Source organism: Myxine glutinosa, chromosome 1 (genome assembly GCF_964187855.1).
Source record: "Myxine glutinosa chromosome 1, kmMyxGlut1.1, whole genome shotgun sequence".
NCBI lineage: Eukaryota > Metazoa > Chordata > Myxini > Myxiniformes > Myxinidae > Myxine > Myxine glutinosa.
In genome coordinates, this window is record NC_136261.1 from 49,089,186 (window position 1) to 49,109,309 (window position 20,124).

Here is a 20,124-nt window from a genome sequence, read left to right on the forward strand (position 1 = left end):
ATTTGTAATACTCAGTTCCAGAAAGAGGATAATAAGCTTGTTACATACACGTCAGGTGGGTCGACGACAACCGGTGACTACCTGATGGTGCGTCGGCGAGATATGGGGCACCTCCTGGACACAAAGGTGATCCCGGGGGAGGAGGCTGTTTCACAGCACCACTTGGTTGTCTGCAACATAAGGGTGAAAGGTGCGAGGAGAGCCTGGTAGGTGAAGTACCAACCGAGAATGAAGGCGTGGAGGTTGAAAGAGGGCGACGGTGAGGGAGGCATTAAAAGAGAGGCTGAGTATGGTAAGGATGATGTGGTTGAGCTTGAAAGTCGTTGGAAGTCAATGAAAGATAGTCTGTTGGGAGCCGTTGGTGAGGTATGTGGATGGACCAAAGGACCACGGAGGCACTCGGAAACATGGTGGTGGGATGATGAAGTTGGAAAGAGGATTGACAAGAAGAGGAAGAAGTTCACAGAGTGGCAAAAGGTGAAGGGTACTGAGGCAGAAAAAGCAGAGCATGAAAGTTATAAGGCAGCCAAGAAGGGTGCAAAGAAAGAGGTAGCAAAGGCGCAGGAGGAATGTCGGAAAATGTTCGGAGAACGATTGGATGCGGAAGAGGTTCAGAGTGGTATTCGGGATTGCAAAGCAGATAGTGAAAGAGAGGTATGATGTGATGGGGGTGAGTTGTTTGAAGGATGAAGTGGGACAAATCATTGTGGACCTATATGGAATTAAACGAACATGGAAGAGATATATGGAAATGCTGTTGAATGCAGAGAATGAATGGGATGGCAACATAGAGAGTAACCCAGTGTTAGGACTGGCAGAGAAGATAACTGAGAAGGAAATTGAGGAAGCGATAAAAGCAATGAAGATTAGAAAAGCGGGAGGGTAGACGGGAGTTGTGGGAGATATGTTGAAGGCAGCAGGAAGTTGGGGTGTGAAGAGAATGACAGAGATCTGTAATCTGGCGGTGAAAGAAGGCCGCATTCCAGTGGATTGGGGACTGAGTACCCCCGTCCTTCTATACAAGGGGAAAGGTGACCCTCTGTCTGGACTGTGGCTGTTATTGGAGCATGGAATGAAGGTATTGAAACGGTTTGGTTGGAGAGGGTAAGGAAGAAAGTGACTATGCAGTTTGGATTTATGCCAGGAAGAGGAACGACAGGCGTGCTTTTTATTGTAAGGCAGTTGCAGGAGAAATACAGGGAGAAGAGGAAGAAGTTATTTCTTGGGTTTGTTGATCTGGAGAAAGCATTCGATAGGGTTGCACGCGAAGTAGTGACATGTGCATTGAGGAAGTTAGGAGTGGAGGAATGGTTGATCAGAGTTGTGATGGCAATGTACAAAAGAGCGCGCACAGCTGTAAGGACGAAGGACGGGAACAGTGGTGAGTTTGAGGTGAAGGTGGGAGTGCATCAGGGGTCAGTACTAAGTCCACTGCTATTTATAGCTGTGATGGAGGTGCTGGCTCGGAATGTAAAGGAGGATTTACCGTGGGAGTTGTTGTATGCAGATGATCTGGTGTTGATTGCAGAAAGTTTGGATGGACTGAAGGAGAAGATGAACAAGTGGAAGGAATGTATGGAGACAAAAGGTCTGAAGGTGAATATTTGAAAAACGAAGGTGATGGCAAGTGGTAAAGCATGTGGGGAGGTGGGAAGAACTGGGAAGTGGCCGTGTGCTGTGTGCAGGAAGGGTGTCGGAGTGAACTCAATTCAATGTACAATGTGCGCAGAGTATGTTCATCAAAAATGTAGTGGTCTGAGAGGGTCATTAACCAGTGTGGCAGCTACATTCAAGTGTTGGGTGTGCACAGAGGGAGCTGCAGATGGAGGAAATGTTGAGTTGGATCTTGGAGACGGCATGAAGCTGGAAGGTGTGAAAACATTTTGCTACCTAGGAGACATGTTGAATGGAGAAGGTGGATCAGACTCGGCAACGGATGCTCGAGTGAGATGTGCATGGAAGAAGTTTCGGGAACTGAGTGGCGTGCTGACTATGAGGGGAGTCGTTGAAGCTGAAGGGCTAGGTGTATGCTGCACGTGTGAGGTGTTATGATTTATGGGAGCGAGACATTGGTTATTAACGTGGAGCAGCAACGAAGGCTGAAAAGGGTGGAAATGTGAATGGTTCGGTGGATGTGCGGAGTATCGTTAAGAGAATGACAAATGATGAATTGCGAAATATTATGGGAATAGAGCCTGTGATGGATGCTGTGAAGAGAAACAGGTTGAGATGGTTTGATCATGTGTTGAGGAAGGATGAAAGTGACTGGTTGAGAAGAATGATGGAAATGAATGTAGAAGGAAGTAGAGGACTGGGAAGACCGAGAAAGACTTGGCTAAAGCTGGTGGAAGAAGAAATGCGGGCAAGGGTGTTAACAAGGAGATATGCAGAAAATAGGGCAAAATGGAGATAATTGTCATGGGGCCCGCAAGGCTAACCCTTGCTCTGGCAGGGAAAATGGCCTTAAAATGCCTGTTGTGTTGTTGTTGTCGCTGCTGCTGATGTCCCTATTTATGTTGACAGAAGTAGTAATTTCTTCAATCTGATGTCACAGCAATACTCAGGATTAAGTCATTCGTATCTGCCTCGCTTTTTTGCACTTTGAAGCAGGTTCTCCTGAAGGATTTGACTGCATTTGGCTCCATTCATTGTTCCCTCTATCCTCGCAAGTCTCCCAGTTCTTGCCACTGAAAAGCATCCCCATAGCATTATGCTGCCACCACCATGCTTCATGCCTTGACCTGATTTTGATTATTTATTTTGATCAGATATGGGATGTGGAAACTGGAAAACGATTGCGGACAATGCAGGGACATGGAGCTCGAGTTGGTGCCCTCAGCTGGAATGCTCCAATGCTCTCCAGGTTTAACAGAAGTCTGATCTTGCACCCTCTCAATTCATTGTCTTGAAATGTGAAATAAATTAATTTAAGATTGTCTAAAAAATAAAAATAAAAACTTTTATTTACAAAAAGGGTGGCATTTGTTATACATTGTTTTGGTACAGTCCTGACAAATTGTATGATGCTTTTCTCTTATGGGCCGGTTTCCTCCCCTCCCCCCCCCCCCCCCCCCCCACCCTTTCAGTGGGTCACGTTTTGGCACAATCAACCACCACGACGTTCGTGCTCCTGAGCATGTTCAGTTTTCAGTTCAAGCTCACCAACAGGAAGTTTGTGGCCTGGCCTGGTCACCGAATGGCCAATATCTTGCTTCGGGTGGCAATGATAATGCAGTGTCAATATGGCCAACGACTGGATCAACGCCTGTGCACACGTTTACGCACCACCATGCTGCTGTCAAGGTACGAGACAATGTGTCGAATATAGTTGACGCCTTAAAAAAATTGCTACACATTTTGCACAGAAAAGTCTTGGTGTTAAAATAAGGATTATCTGGAGCATTCCAGCACCCATTGTTTCGGCCCAAGTTAAAGGTTATTTTACTTTGGCAGGCCACCCTTCTATCATTGTATGTTGAGTCTCTGCTGCCACTTGGTGTAATGGATCAAGAAACATCATATTTACTCGTGGGGTCACCCATGGGAATCCCACAGGCATGGAGGTGTGTTTTTGCGGTACCCGGGACAATAACGTTCGGCGGGAGTCCAAACCTGAAAATGCTGGAGACCAAAGCTGAAATTGGAAAAACAATTTCGCCTATTTTACTCCAGGGGGTCCCAGGATTACCCACCCAAAATGTCGTTGCGATCAGTTCAGCCGTTTTTGTGGTACTTGGGGACAGACAGACGGATGGATATTTGGTGAATTATAGTAAGATGGGACGGGACATTGCTTGGTTTAGGAATAGTCTTGAACATCAACATGGATTTGTTTTTAGGCCCCAGGCCCATTCCCTACAAGTGTCCCTAAATGAATGCTTGTGGTAACTTTGGTGGGGCAAATTAAAACTTGTGTTAACTGTTTCTGTTCTGGTTTTTACAATTACATGTTTACATGAATTGTGCTGCTCCTTGGGGCTTGTGGGATGCAATGAAAACTACAACGGCACCCGGAAAAGTACATACCTCCACCAGGCTGGGTTTTCGTTTTCTATCCCACTGATAGACCATCTGCATCTGGATCTCAACCAATGTTTAATCAGCTCATCCTTGTCACACACCCAACCTGCCCAACCGAGTTTTGTCCTAATCGGTCCATACCTTTTTGAGATATCCTGCTCGCAGACATAAAATGGTGAATGCGTAACCTCCATTCACCTTCGGTGGAGGTAACGACACCCCAAATCGACACAAGTTCAAGACTTGGTAAACGACTTTGTAATAACATGACTTTCATGGAGATTATGAAAGGTGTGTGTGTGTGTGTGTGTGTGTGTGTGTGTGTGTGTGTGTGTGTGTGTGTGTGTGTGTGTGTGTGTGTGTGTGTGTGTGTGTGTGTGTGTGTGTGTGTGTGTGTGTGTGTGTGTGTGTGTGTGTGTGTGTTTTTTTTTTTTTTGGACGTTTGTAAGATCTCCTGTCTCTTAAATTGTTAGATGAGTTCATCTTCAATGCACTTTCACACTCACATCCGGGGTCTGCCCAGCAGGCACGTAAGACATCTGTAGTGAAATTATACCAAAGTTGAACCCAGGAGTGATACTCGCTTAAGACCCGGGACATCCGCGACGCGGGGCCACTCCTGTGACATTTACTATGACATGTAGTCCGTAGTCTTGAATGGTACGTACCCGCACCTATATGCTAGACTCGCTTGCTTTGACTATTATTATCGGTCCTTTCTATATGATGCCAAGATCCTGATATCTATTGCATGATTGTATTTTATACAGGATGATGTCAGATCTAATTGTGATTAAACCAACCTGTGGGACAAAGTTGTGGACCTGATTGATTTCCACGACATTTAATCACAATTAAGATCTACGGAAATGGCGGGACACAAGATGATCAATGTACCGACGCTCGGCGCCGACCCGCAAGCTGAGCATTCGGGCTCGGAGTTAACTCACTGGCTCAAAATGCTGGAGAACCAGATCGGAGCCCAGGATACCGTTCCCACCGCTGAAACGAAGCTGTCTGTGTTGCAGACCAAAGTCGACCACCACGTCTACAGGAGCATCGCACGATGTACGACGTATGATGCCGCCATGGCAGAACTAAAGCGACTTTACATTAAGAAACGGAGCGTGGTGTACAACAGGCATCTGCTCGCAACGCGGCGTCAACAGCCGACCGAGTCGATCGATCGCTTCGCCCAGTAGCTGCGACACCTTCTCGCGGACAGTGCTCAAGAGGTATGGACACACGAGCAAGTCCAGGACGATCTCGTCCGAGACGCTTTCGTCTCTGGGATCAGCTCTACAAATCTGAGGCTCAGACTCTTGGAGACAGCTGACCTGACGTTCGCGGAGGCCCTACGGGTGGCCAACGTTTACACCGAGGCCCGGGAACAATCTACCGCTTATGACCACGCACGGGTCGTTGCAGGGACTACTCAACTCGCGTGACCGGAGAGGGCTACCGCCGAGGATACGGGTGCGGACTCGACTACGGCCGAGCCCCTGGCCGCTCCCGAGGTGGACTCGGATTCCGGCCTGGCAGCAGCTACCGCAGCCAGGCCAAGGCCTGAACGAAACGCGACGTGTTACTTCTGTGGCAATCGACAGCACCCCAGGTCGGCGTGTCCGGCTCGGGAGGCCATATGCCATTTGTGTTCTACTAAAGGACATTTTGCAAAAGTCTGCAAGAAGACCGCGTGGGGCGCACGAGCTCGCGCGACCTTGAATGGGCTTATCGCTGAGCCAACGGACCGAGCACAGAGCGGGGCGCCTCACCCGGCTTTGATGAGCTGTCCTCCTCCTCGCGGGCCCCTGGCTGCACGCACGTCCTTGGTGAGATACATCGGGCCACCTAAACAAATGGCGCGAACGCGACAGGCCGTGGAGCGACCGACCTTGACTGGCGTTCGAACGCCCTCCTTAAACAAATGACAAGTTTCTGCTTTGAAAGCTCCTCCCGTTATGCAGCAAATGCTGCACGTGACACGAGCGCCATCTGACGGCGGCTCGTACGAACTACACGCTCTTGATTGAGCACATGAAAGTACAATTGACTGCGATCTTTCGCACGTGACACGAGCGCCATCTGACGGCGGCTCGTACGAACTACACGCTCTCGGTCCGGCACGACCAACTATGCGTTTGGCACGGGGGCCCTCCGCGGGCTCCTCAAACGCCCGGAAAACTGCAGCCGGTGTGGGATCCACACGAGAGGCGCGATCTTCTCGCTCGGACGGCACAATACCTGCCGGATCTTCCGGCCTTGATCAGGCCATTGTTCCGCTCTTGGTCGAAGGCATTTTTGCCCGGGCCCTAGTCGACACGGGATCTACGGATAGTTTTGTCGATCAGCGGCTGGTGCGTCACCATGGGTGGCCGGTCCTCGGGACCACACGACGGATCTTCATGGCCTCCCAAGGACTTAGGCTCAGCACGAAGGGGGAATGTCGATTGAAACTTGTGATAAAGGGACGCATGTTTTCCGATGTACATCTCATGGTCTTGTCTGCGTTATGTGCTGACATTCTGTTAGGACACGATTTTCTTAAGCGACATGGACGTTTGGAAATGGAGTTCGGAGGGACGGACACGCTTGCTGTGTGTGCGCTCGCGAAAATGGAAATTGAGCCTCTTTCGCTGTTCCCCAACCTGACCACTGACTGCACTCCTGTAGCGGTAAAATCGCGGCGCTACTCCTGGGCAGACGCGCAATACATTGCGGCAGAAACGGCCCAGCTTTTGAAGGACGGTCTTATCGAACCTAGCCGGTCACCGTGGCGGGCCCAGGTTTTAGTGGTGCGAAGTGAGGCCCATCGCCGGCGCATGCTAATCGACTACTCAGACGGTTAATCGCTTTACACAGCTGGACGCCTACCCCTTACCGGGGATGGACGCGCTAGTACAACAGGTTGCCCAGTACTCCGTCTACAGCACTCTCGATCTGCGTAGTGCGTATCATCAGATCCCCATCTCTAGGGCTGATTGCATCTATACTGCCTTTGAATCGGGTCAAAGGTTATACCAGTTCACCTGACTACATTTTGGGGTAACGAACGGGGTCGCCTGTTTTCAGAGGGCTATGGACGACCTCGTTACTAAGGAGAACTTGACAGATGTCTTTGTATATCTGGACAATCTTACGGTTTGTGGGTATGACCAGGGGCATCACGATGCTAATCTGAAGCGCTTCCTCGAGGTCGCGCAGAGGTATCGCCTAACCATGAATGAGGCTAAGTGTCGTTACTCTCTACGCGCGATAGATCTTCTGGGGTACACCGTGACCCATGGCTCAGTCTCTCCGGATAAGGAGCGTCTGCGCCCTTTGCTCGATATGGCTCCGCCTAGCGATCGGGCTTCGCTGAAGCGCGCTCTCGGGCTGTTCGCCCACTACTCGAAGTGAGTGCAAAATTTCTCCGCGAAGCTCTGCCCCCTCGTGGCCTGCGACACTTTCCCCATGAACCCGGCGGCCTTCGGGGGCCGTAAGGCCGACATCGCTGGCGCCGCTGTGGCGACGATCAACGAGAGCGAATCTTTCGTCTTAGAAAGTGATGCCTCGGATCATGCGATAGCGGCGACTCTCTCCCAAGGGAGGCGCCCTGTGGCTTTCTTTTCGCGGACTCTCACCTCTGCTGAGCGGAGGCATTCATCTGTCGAATAGGAAGCGTACGCGATCGTCGAGTCGATTCGGCGATGGCGACCGTACTTACTCGGGCGATGCTTCCAAATCATCACGGACCAACAAAGCGTTGCATTCATGTATGACACCTTACATGCTCAATGTATTAAGAATGAGAAAATCACCCGCTGGCGTATCTAACTCGCCGACTTCTGCTACACCATCAAATACCGCCCGGGGAAGGATAACCTGGTCGCCGACGCCTTATCAAAGCCGGCTACGTGCGCGGGGATCGTAACTTTGGAGGGACTGCGCACTTTGCACGACACTATGTGTCATCCGGGGGTGGCGCGTTTCGCTCATTTTGTGCGGAGGGGTAATCTGCCATACTCGATTGAGGACATCCGCCGGATCTGCCGTGACTGCGCCATATGTGCGGAACTCAAACCTCGTTTTTACATCCCTCCCATGGGGACGCTGGTTAGGGCTACTAGACCGTGGGAGAGATTGGCAATGGATTTCAAAGGACCGCTGCCGGAGTCGAGCAACTCTCGTTATCTGCTCACTATTGTTGAGTACTCGCGATTCCCTTTTGCTTACATGTGCAGGGATATGACGGCTGCCACGGTCATACGGTGCCTGCAGAATTTGTTTTCTATGTTTGGGTATCCGACCTACGTGCATACCGATCGGGGTGCGGTGTTCCTGTCTCAGGAGGTGAGAGGTTATTTGCTCCAAAATAATGTTGCTTCGAGTTACACCACACCGTACAGACCCCAGGCGATTGGGCAGATCGAACGCTTCAATGGGATTATATGGAGGGCCGTCATGCTAAGCCTCCGGACCCTCGGCCGGGGTCTCGATAAATGGGCTTGGTCGCTACCTGCGGCTCTGAACTCAATCAGGGCTCTCCTATGTACGGCCACCAACCAGACTCCTCACGAAAGACTGTTCCACCACCCTAGAAGCTCGGGTAGTATCCGATCTCTACCCAGTTGGCTCGCTGAGCCGGGGCCGGCCTATCTCAAACGAGCGGTGCGCACAAGCAAGTACAACCCCTTAGTAGATAAGGTGCAGGTATTCCAGGCTAATCCCGAGCATGCTCGTGTGATGACAGCAGATGGACGCGAGTCCACTGTCTCCGTACGCCATCTCGCCCCTTGTGGGGTCATCGACCCGTATAGAGATATCGACGAACCGATCTACGAGTCTATGGACTCTACTGAAGCTTCCTCGATGGAACTTATGCCGACACTTCTGTCGTCACCTACACCCCTGTCTGAAGGCTCTGAGGTGCCCCCCCCCCCCCCCCCCCGACACCTGCCTCCAGCGGCTACTCCGAACCAGGGGACTTGGGGACGCCGTACCCGGTAGTTTCCGGACACGAGCTGGCAGGGTAGTTCGCCACCCCGACCGTTACGTGTGGACCGACTGACATGGAATGACGTCCCCAATCAATTAATGCTGACATGCGCTTGGAATCTGCCTAGCGGCAGTATAGTTCTAAAGGTGGGGAGAATGTAGTGAAATTATACCAAAGTTGAACCCAGGAGTTATACTCGCTTAAGCCACTGAGGGGCGTTTATAAGACCCGGGACATCCGCGACGCGGGGCCACTCCTGTGACATTTACTATGACATGTAGTCCGTAGTCTTGAATGGTACGTACCCGCACCTATATGCTAGACTCGCTTGCTTTGACTATTATTATCGGTCCTTTCTATATGATGCCAAGATCCTGATATCTATTGCATGATTGTATTTTATACAGGATGATGTCAGAGATCTAATTGTGATTAAACCAACCTGTGGGACAAAGTTGTGGACCTGATTGATTTCCACGACAACATCAGCCATTATAAAGCTCGCAGTGTTAGTGTGAGAAATCTCTGAGGATATCCCGGAGACTCAATAGCTCAGTGGGCTGTCACCGCGTAAGTGATGAGTTCCTGGGTTCGAGTCCCGGTTGAGTCAGAATTTTTTCTCATGAGACCCACGCTGGAATTTACTTCCTGTTTCATAATCATATATATATATATATATATATATATATGTATATATGAAATGCTATATATATATACACCGAGTAGTGATGACAACGGACAAAAGAGCACGCACAGCTGTAAGGACGAAGGATGGGAACAGTGGTTAGTTTGAGGTGAAGGTGGGAGTGCATCAGGGGTCGGTACCAAGTCCACTACTATTTGTAGCTGTGATGGAGGTGCTGGCTCAGAACGTAAAGGAGGGTTTACCGTGGGAGTTGTTGTATGCAGATGATCTGGTGTTGATTGCGGAAAGTATGGATGGACTGAGGGAAAAGATGAACAAGTGGAAGGAATGTATGGAGACAAAAGGTGTGAAGGTCTGAAGGTGAAATGCCATATCTATACACAAACAACAACAGACATTTTAAGGCCATTTTCCCTGCTGGAGTGGGGGTCAGCCTTGCAGGCCCCATGACCATATTCTCCATTTTGCCATATTTTTTTGCATCTCCCCTTGTTTAACCCCTTCCCGCATTTCTTCTTCCACCACCTTTAGCCAAATCTTTCTCGGTCTTCCCCGTCCTCCACTTCCTTCTACAATCGTTTCCATCACTCTTCTCAACCAGTCACTTTCATCCTTCTTCAACACATGACCAAACCATCTCGATCTGTGTCTTCACAGCATCCATCACAGGCTCTATTCCCATCATCTTCCGCAATTCATCATTTGTCTTCCTCTCTCTCAACGGTACTCCACACATCCACCGAACCATTCACATGTCCACCCTTTCCAGCCTTTGTTGCTGCTCTATGTTCATTACCCAGGTCTCGCTGCCATAAATCATAACACTTCTCACACATGCAGCATACACCTTTCCCTTCAACTTCAACGACATTCCCCTCCTCATCAGCACGCCACTCAGTTCCCGAAACTTCTTCCATGCACATCTCACTCTTGCAACTGTTGCTGAGTCTGATCCACCTCCATTCAGCACGTCTCCGAGGTAGCAAAATGTTTTCACACCTTCCAGCTTCACGCCATCTCCAATATTCAACTCAACATTTCCTCCATGTGCAGCTCCCTCTGTGCACACCTTACACTTGAATGTAGCTTCCACACTGGTTAATGACCCTCTCAAACCACTACATTTTTGATGAACCCACTCAGCGCACATTGCACATTGAATGGAGTTCACTCCGACCCCTTCCTGCACACAGCACGCGGCCACTTTCCAGTTCTTTCCACCTCACCACATGCTTTACCACTTGCCATCACCTTCATCTTTCCGATATTCACCTTCAGACCTTTTGTCTCCATACATTCCTTCCACTTGTTCATCTTTTCCTTCAGTCCATCCATACTTTCTGCAATCAACACCAGATCATCTGCATACAACAACTCCCATGGTAAACCCTCCTTTACATTCTGAGCCAGCACCTCCATCACAGCTACAAATAGTAGTGGACTTGGTACCGACCGCTGATGCACTCCCACCTTCACCTCAAACTCACCACTGTTCCCGTCCTTCATCCTTACAGCTGTGCGTGCTCTTTTGTACATTGCCATCACTAATCTGATCAACCATTCCTCCACTCCTAACTTCCTTAATGCCCATGTCACTACTTCGCGTGGAACTCTATCGAATGCTTTCTCCAGATCAACAAACCCAAGAGACAACTTCCTCTTCTCCATGTACTTCTCCTGCAACTGCCTTACAATAAAAAGTGCATCTATCGTTCCTCTTCCTGGCATAAATCCAAACTGCATTTCATCGATCTTCACTTTCTTCCTTATCCTCCTCTCCAACACCCTTTCCAATACCTTCATTCCATGCTCCAATAACCTTATCGCTCGATACGAGCAACAGTCCAGAGGGTCACCTTTCCCCTTGTATGGAGGGACGAGGGTACTCAGTTCCCAATCCATTGGAATGCGGCCTTCTTTCACCACCAGATTATAGATCTCTGTCATTCTCTTCACACCCCAATTTCCTGCTGCCTTCAACATATCACGGCGAGGTCACGTCTTTTCGAAGCTGTTCCATGCGCTCACGCTTTCGAAGCTAAGTGATCTTTCACAATTCTGTTTTTGTCGAGACTGTATCTATCTTTCGGTGTATGTACCTATAGTGTATCTTTTGGAAAATTTTCGGTGCTAATTTTTCGTACATGTATACACAATCGTCGGTTAATGCGTATCGAGTATTCTGCGGCCTAGTACTCGTAGGCTTAGGCTACCGTACCGTCTCCGACCTTGTGGTTTTGTTTTTCTCTCAGCGATTCGTCGAATGCGCTGCAATTATTTTCGTTCTCTGTTTCGTCCCTGTCGTTCACCCCATACCTCCTTGTTTAATATCTCTACTCAAAAAAAAAAAAACCCCAAAAAATATTTCCTTCCCAGGTCTTATTCGTTTATTTGTTGTTCTTATTTGTTCGTTCGTTCTTCCTTTACGTTGTTCGCGATCACGCGATCACGTGGTTAGAAATGTATAATCTCTCCCCTGAACAACTATTTTCTCTCATATATTATAACACCTTTTTCTTCTTCTCCTACAAAAGGATGCTTTCATCTTGCTCACCAAATCTATTCATTCCAAAATATATATATAATACCATCTCTTACAGTTCCTCCTTTCTACATTCCCTAAACTATCCAGAACTCCACCCCTCCTTCAGTGTCCTCAAACGTATTTTTGACTCGGTCTCAAACTCATTTTGCAAAAAATGTTCGTTTCCCATGAATCGTACACTTTTCAAAATCCAATCTCACCCCTCCCCTCCAAATCCTCCCCATCACCCATCCCTTTCAAATCTCCCCCCTTTCCCCTTCCCTCCCCTCCCTCCTAAACTCCCCCCACACCCCTCCCCTCCGAGACTCTCCCTCGCTCCTCCCCTCCTAGACTCCCCTATCACCCCTCTTCCTCAAAGCATCCTCCCTGCTTCTTCCCCCTTCCAACTTTCACCTTCATCTCCCCCAACCTTCTGCCCCGCTCTTCCCCCTCCTCAAATAACACCTCACTGTGCCTCACCCAATCTCCATCAAACCTTTTGTCCGCCCCATTCTTCCCTTTCTCCAAGCTATTCTGAAATCTCTGAAATCTCTGACACACCTTCAACAGCTCTCCCTACCTCTTCCTCCTCTTCCACATCTTACCCTACCCCTCCCCCCCCTGTTCTGGACCCGATGCTCCCCCTCCCTCCTCATTAACGGGATGGACCTCAAACATCCGGGGCCTTCGCTCAAACTTGACTGATCTCTCCATACAGGTTGCTTCTGACAAACCAGATGTGATCTGCTTAACAGAAACTTTCCTTCTTCATGATGTCTCTTATGCCTTGGTATCTCTCCCAGGTTACTCCCTCCTCCGGTATGATAGACCTGAGCCTCGTCCTGGAGGTGGGGTTGCTATCTTTATAAAAAACTCTCTTCCTCACTCGCCCTCCACTGCCCTCTCTCCACCTCACCCCCAGGAATACCTTTGGCTACGGCTTGCCCTTCGCTCCCACGTTTTGTTCATATGTGTGTTGTACCGTCCACCAAACAGCGATGACTCCATCTACATCTCGCTGTCTGATAATATGGACCAACTTCTATCTACCCATCCCAACTCTCTCTTCCTCATATGTGGTGATTTCAATTGTCACCATGCCAGTTGGCTGGGTGTGGGTACCTCTCTCACCAGCCATGGCTCTTCAGCAAAGGACTTCTGTGACTCACTGGGACTGACACAATCTGTCAATTTCCCGACCCGGATCTCAGTCAACCGAGCATCTTCTCTTCTGGATTTGGTTATGACTAACTTCCCTGAAAATGTCTGCTGCTCTTCTTCTGCTCCAATCGGCTCATCTGATCATGTGCTTGTCAAAGTGGACATCTCTGACCATTCTCAGAGAGCCTCCTCAGCGTCGACGAGTCTGGCATTTCACTCAGGCAAACTGGCACGGTCTTCAAGCAGCCACCAATCATCTGGACTGGTCTCCCATCTCTACCGTCTCTGACATCAACTCATCCTGGGAATTCTTTCAAAGTAAATTGCTCTCTCTCTCATGCACAGATTTATCCCATCTCATCTTCAGTTGTCATACCCTTCCTCCCGTCCATGGTACACGGTATCTTGTGGTGAGGCTGTTGCCCTGAAACAACTTGCTTTCGTCTCGTGGAAAGCAAATCCAACGGAAGGAAATCTCATTTCCTTTCACAAAGCCCGAAACAAGTGTGTGTCCACCCTCAGGAGAGCCAGGAAACAATATCTCACCGTTCTCAAGACCGAACTCTCTTATCTGTCTCCCTCTTCCAAATCCTGGTGGCGTCTGGTCAAATCTGTTTCTGGTGTTTGTTCCCCCTCCATCCCCTCCCTCACCTCAAACGGCTTAACGGCTGACTCCTCACGTGAAAAAGCTGAATGCCTCAACTCTGTGTTTGCCTCTAAATCTTGTGTCCCAAACCCATCCCTCTCTGTACCCACCGTACCCAGTCGTACCCAGCTGCTCCTGGACTCTGTGTCCTTTCCTCCTGACAAGGTGGAAAAGTATGTCACCCCTCGACTCTGATTCTGCAACTGGTCCTGACGGCATCAGCCCACGGGTCCTAAAATCATGTTCTTCCGCTCTTTCACTCCCTCTTTCTGTTCTCTTCACCCTCTCTTTTGCTCAAGGTCATCTGCTATCTGCTTGGAAATCAGCCAACATCACCGCTTTGCACAAAAAAGGTGCAAAAACAGATCCCAGCAACTACAGACCAATCAGCCTTCTCCCAATTATCAGCAAAGTCATGGAATCCATCATTGCTTCAGATATGAAATCTTTCCTCTTCTCCAATGGCTTGATCTCTGATCATCAATTTGGTTTCAGACCTGGTGACTTTACTCTGGACATGCTGCTTCTGCTTTCTCAACAATGGATGGAGGTCCTCAACGCCAAACAGGAAATTAGAGCTGTCTCCCTTGACATTTCACGTGCCTTCGATACGGTCTGGCACCCTGCTCTGCTCACCAAACTCTCCTCCTTTGGTATCCATGGAAATCTCCACGCATGGCTGGCGGACTTCCTCTCTGGTCGTAGTCAACGTGTGGCCCTGAATGGGTTTCTCTCATCTCCTCTTCCTGTTCAGGCTGGAGTCCCCCAAGGTAGTGTTCTGGGCCCTGTGGTTTTTCTGGTCTTCATCAATGATCTCTCTGACTCTCTTGAAAGTCCTCTCTATCTCTTTGCTGACGACTCTACTCTGTCGCTCCATTCCTCATCCCTCAGATCGGCAGTCTGCAGCCTCCTCACTCTCTGCAGACCTGGACAAAATCACAGACTGGGCAAACAAATGGAACATGTCTTTCAATCCTGATAAATCTCACACTCTTACGATGTCTCTCTGAAAAGACCATCTGGAAAACCCTCCCATCCACTTTCTGAATAATCCTCTCCAAGAAGTTCTGTCACTCAAGCTTTTGGGTCTCACTATTTGCCATGATCTTTCCTGGGAAAACCACATTTCAAATCTGGCCTCCAAAGCCATTCGCCGACTGGGCATCCTCCGTCGAGCGAAGTCCTTCCTTGGCACACCTGAGCTCCTCACCACATACAAGGCTTTCATCCGCAGCTCTATGGAATACTGCTCTCCCCTCTGGTCTGGTGCTCCTGCCTCACACCTAGCTCGTCTTCACGCTGTTGAAACCAAAGCGTTCAAAATCATTGGAATCTCCCGCGATGAAGCTAACTCCAAGGGCCTTTCACTCACTCACCGCAGGCAGGTTGGTGGTCTTTCCGTCTTCTACCGACTCCTCTCTGGCCTTGCCCCCCCAGCTCTCTCTGGGCTCTGTCCCCCAAATATTCCTACAGGTCGCACAAGATCTGCCTGCAACCCTCTTATGGTTAAACTGCCAAAATCAAGACTTTCTGCTCACCTTTACTCCTTCATTCCCCTTTTCTCCCGCCTCTGGAACAAACCCCTCACTCTCTTCAATCCCACTCCACCCTCCAGGTCCTTAAAACAGCTGTTCACCACCATCTCTTATCCTCCCCCATCCAAAACCTTGATCTTTTCTACCCCCGCTAATTTCGGTCCCCTTGTGTTTTATACCTCCCCCCCCCCCCCCCTTCCCACGCCTCCTGCCCCCAAGCCCTCTCCCTCCCACACTTCTCCCTGCTCTCAAATGTTGTGGTTGTGTGCTTCCCCTTCTCTCCCCATCTTGTCTGCCGCTCCGTCTTTTTGTATATTTTGTTTGTCTGGTTGATTTGTTTGTGAAATAAATGTTAGCTCTTTCACAAGCCTCGATTCAGTATACAAAAAAAAAAAAAAAAAATCTCCCACAACTCCCGTCGGCCCTCCCGCTTTTCTACTCTTCATTGTTTTTATCGCTTCCTCAACTTCCTTCTCAGTTATCTTCTCTGCCGGTCTTAAAACTGGGTTACTCTCTATGTTGCCATCCCATTCATTCTCTGCATTCAACAGCATTTCCATATATCTCTTCCATCTTCCTTTAATTCCATCTGGGTCCACAACGATTTGTCCCACTTCATCCTTCAAGCAACTCACCCCCATCACATCACACCTGTCTTTCGCTATCTGCTTTGCAATCCTGAATACTGCTCTCTGACCCTCTTCCGAATCCAAGCGTTCTCAGAACATTTTCCTGCATGCCTCCTGCGCCTTTGCTACCTCTTTCTTTGCAGCCTTCCTGGCTGCCTTATAACTTTCATGCTCTGCTGTTTCTGCTCCCGTACCCTTCGCCTTCTGCCACTCCTTGAACTTCTTCCTCTTCTCGTCAATCCTCTTTCCAACTTCATCATCCCACCACCATGTTTCCGAGTGCCTCGGTGATCCTTTGGTCCATCCACATACCTCACCAACGGCTCCCAACAGACTATCTTTCATTGACATCCAACCACTTTCAAGCTCAACCACACCATCCTCTGCCCTACTCATCCTGTCTTTTAATGCCTCCCTTACTGTCACCTCTTTCAACCTCCACACAGACATTCGGTTTCATTCTCAGTTCATACCTCACCCGCCAAGCTCTCCTCACCCCTTTCACCCTTATGTTGCAGACGACCAAGTGGTGCTGTGAAACACCCTCCTCCCCTGGGATCACCTTTGTGTTCCGGAGGTGCCCCCTATCTCGCCTACGCACCATCAGGTAGTCAACGGTTGTTGTCGACCCACCTGACGTGTATGTAACAACCTTATTATCCTCTTTCTGGAACTGAGTATTACAAATCAACAAATCAGCTCCATCAGCAAACTCCAAAATCCTTTCACATTCTCCATTTCTCACACCATATCCATAACCCCCATGAACTCCCTCAAAACCATCCATACTCCTTCCCACATGTCCATTTTGGTCTCCTCCTACCACAACAACTTCCTCATCTTTCACATTTTCCATCAGCTTCTCTATTGCACACCAGAACTTGTCCTTCTCTTCATCGCTCCGACCAACCTGCGGAGCATATCCCGAGATGACGTTCACCAAGAGCTATTATTTCGTGCTATAAATGTGCGATTTCTGTCGGAGTGTGTGCTGCATTGTCATAAGGAACTGAGGAAAAATAACAGAGGCCATTACATACAGGGGATTAATAACCCATAATTCCGAACTAATTAACATAACCCCACCCCTCGTGATGGGAACAAAGATATGCGCTTTCACGACATCCGGTCTGAACGAAATTCCTACCTGTGATACATGGGGTTTCTTCTTCACGACAGTCGGAGCACACTTCCTACACAATTCTACCTGGACTAAGGTAATCATTGTCTACCCCCCACAATCGTAACACAGCCCCCCCCCCCCCCCACCCCCGGAACCGTAGCTCCCGCAAGGTTCACTGCAGGCGCCACCGTTCCAGCCTTACCACTTACCGACTCGCACTTAGCCTATGAAATAAATTAGGAAGGCTGTGGGAAGCGAGACGTAGCTAACTTACCTCTTCTCCTTACCGGTTTTCCCCCCATGAAGCAACAATTCACATTTCAAATATTTACAAAATTTGGAATCCTTGCTCCTAACTCTTGGAGCAGGAAGAAAAATGTCAGCACAACAAAAACCACTTTAACCACACAACTTAGCAGAAATGCAAAAATTCTAAAATGCAAAGCATTTGTACAACCCCATTCTACAGACCACGTCCCCCGGTGGATGCTACAATACCCAATGTTACCTGCGGAGCCATCCCAATGTGCCCCAAACTTCCATAGGCCCTGTCCTAGTGTTACAGGTGAGTGACATGGCTCTGTGGATTTCTCCCCCATTCATTCACACAAATCCCATAACCATTCACACATTTCAAAAATCATCAAAGCACGTATTTCACCCCCCCCCCCCCCCCCCGCCCCTGCAGGACTGTGTGCGTCTGTGTCTGTGTCTGCGTGCGTGACCCTCAATGAGGCAGCGGGGAGGTCCCATGCAAGCAATATGGTGGGGCTGCTTCAGGCTATGGTGCCCCCGCAGTCCAAAAACAAGTCGCCTGACTTGAGACTTCTCCACCCCCCCCCCCCCCCCGCCCTTTAATTCTCGGTCCCGTGACAGCAAAATAGGTCCTTAGCTGTCGTCCCACGGGGGTGGGGGGTCTCCACACCAGGCTTCCGCGCCTCAGGCTTTCACACAGCCTCACAGGTCGCCAAGGGTCTCCACACCTCAAGGCCCCCAAACAGACCCCACCGCCGACGGGCTCCAAATTTCAAGACATCACTGGCTGCCAGGGGCAATTACTGCAGAGGGGGCCGCAGTCACCGCTCCTCCAGAGATTGATCCATACCTGCGGGGACACACCTTCCCCACCCACAAAATCCACAAAAACATTTCCTACCCTGCTGCCATTCAATTCTCAACCACATATTTCAATAAAACGATGTCATTAAAAAAATGCTGCCATGACCTGCTTGCATGTGAAATTCCCATTCACATTTCAATCATCACAAAAATCACCATTTAATCTCCATCCTCACGACCACACAAAACACACACCTCCACACATAAATGCCACCCACCAGACACTTTGTGGCACACACACACCAATCCCCTCACCGGCCATGCCATCACTCTCACCTGCCTCCCATTCCAAGTTACTCATGTCCCAATTTATATGAGCAAGTACTGAAGCTTTGGACAAAAAACATCAAGGCACCTTAACTTGATGTGCAGGTCGTTGCATGTTGGTTGGGTCCAAGAGTGTCATTCACCACACCTAGTTTCCCCCACACCCTTTCAATCCATGCAAGAGCCTCCCGACCCAGGGACTATATCTATCCCCGTGGACTATATGTGGAAGGGCATGCGGGCCCATCTGAATTTTGAGTCACTCGCCGAAGCACCACCACAGGGCCCTTCCAGGGCGAGGTGAGTTTGGGGCAAACCCCCTTCCTCCTCCAGGGCCAATCACATTTCCCAGAATTTTCCCCTCTTTCTGGCTGTACTGTCAAGCGTGTGGATCCGCCTCCTCCGGTGACCAACTACACTGCTACACTTGGCTATGACGGCTCTGCCCCTTACCATGCGAGGGCTATCGGATAAATTGAGCAGCCGAACCGCCAACATAGGTCCACGAGTGCCCACAAGGGTGCGACCCACGAATCAATCCTTCGGTCCCCCGTGAGGACCACGGCTCCACTAGCCCCAGCTGGCCAATATGTTGAGCACATGCTGCCAACTCCACCATTCCCAAGGCCTTGGACCTGGGAGGCACGGTCAGTGTGTGGCATCCCAACAGCCACGTCCCCTGCACCTCATCATCTCCCAGTCCGACCACATGCAGCCCCCAGCGCCCACCCACACTTGACCATGCCCAGGGTCTAGCCGACAGCCATGCTCCACCAGGAGACTCAATCCCAAAAGACACGGTCGGCACACCTCTGTCACCCATAACACCACGTTGACCTCCAGACTACCCAATTACAAGCACTGCCCACTATGGAAACGGGTCATGAGCAGTATTCCAAGTACATCCAGGACGTGCTGTTTGAAAGACATGGATCAATCCATAGGCCATAAATAAAAACCATCTTCCACTAAGTGGCCATATTCCACTAGAATGAACTCAAAAGTGAAAAACCAATTCCAGGAAATATAGTGACTGCAATCTGTTCAGTCTTTGGTTCATCGCTGCCCAAGTCTGCAACACCTAACTGGAGGTGTTCTTCACACATGAAAACCACCCATGGCCACCAGCACCGTCTCTACGTGGGAGACTTCAACCACCAAGCAACAAATCCAAGCTATTGCATTGAGCCAAGTGTCAAGCCAGAAACACCTTATTTTGACGCCAAAGTGCTTGATGGTGCTGCCATCGTGCATGCTCTGCCACAAGTTCTTCGTTCCGCAAATACAGTGACAATATTGTCATGCCCTGTACAGAAAATACGAGTATGTCAACCTAACCTTATTTTTATTTATTTATTTATTTATACTGAATCGAGGCTCGTGAAAGAGCTGACATTTACTTCACAAACAAGTCAACCAGACAAACAAAATACATAAAAAGAGGGAGCGGAAGACGAGAGAAGGGGAAGCACACAA

At 49.4% G+C, this 20,124-nt stretch overlaps 1 protein-coding gene across 3 annotated transcripts in view; it reads left to right on the forward strand.

Moving 5' to 3' along the window:
• Window positions 1-20,124, forward strand: part of CDC20 (cell division cycle 20) — a 114,431-nt gene that overhangs the window by 80,215 nt on the left and 14,092 nt on the right. For all 3 annotated transcript variants that reach the window (XM_068110947.2, XM_068110928.2, XM_068110937.2), the window contains 2 exons: window positions 2,769-2,863; window positions 3,087-3,303. In XM_068110947.2, the coding sequence (XP_067967048.1) occupies window positions 2,769-2,863; window positions 3,087-3,303 (312 nt within the window). The remainder of the gene's footprint in view (window positions 1-2,768; window positions 2,864-3,086; window positions 3,304-20,124) is intronic.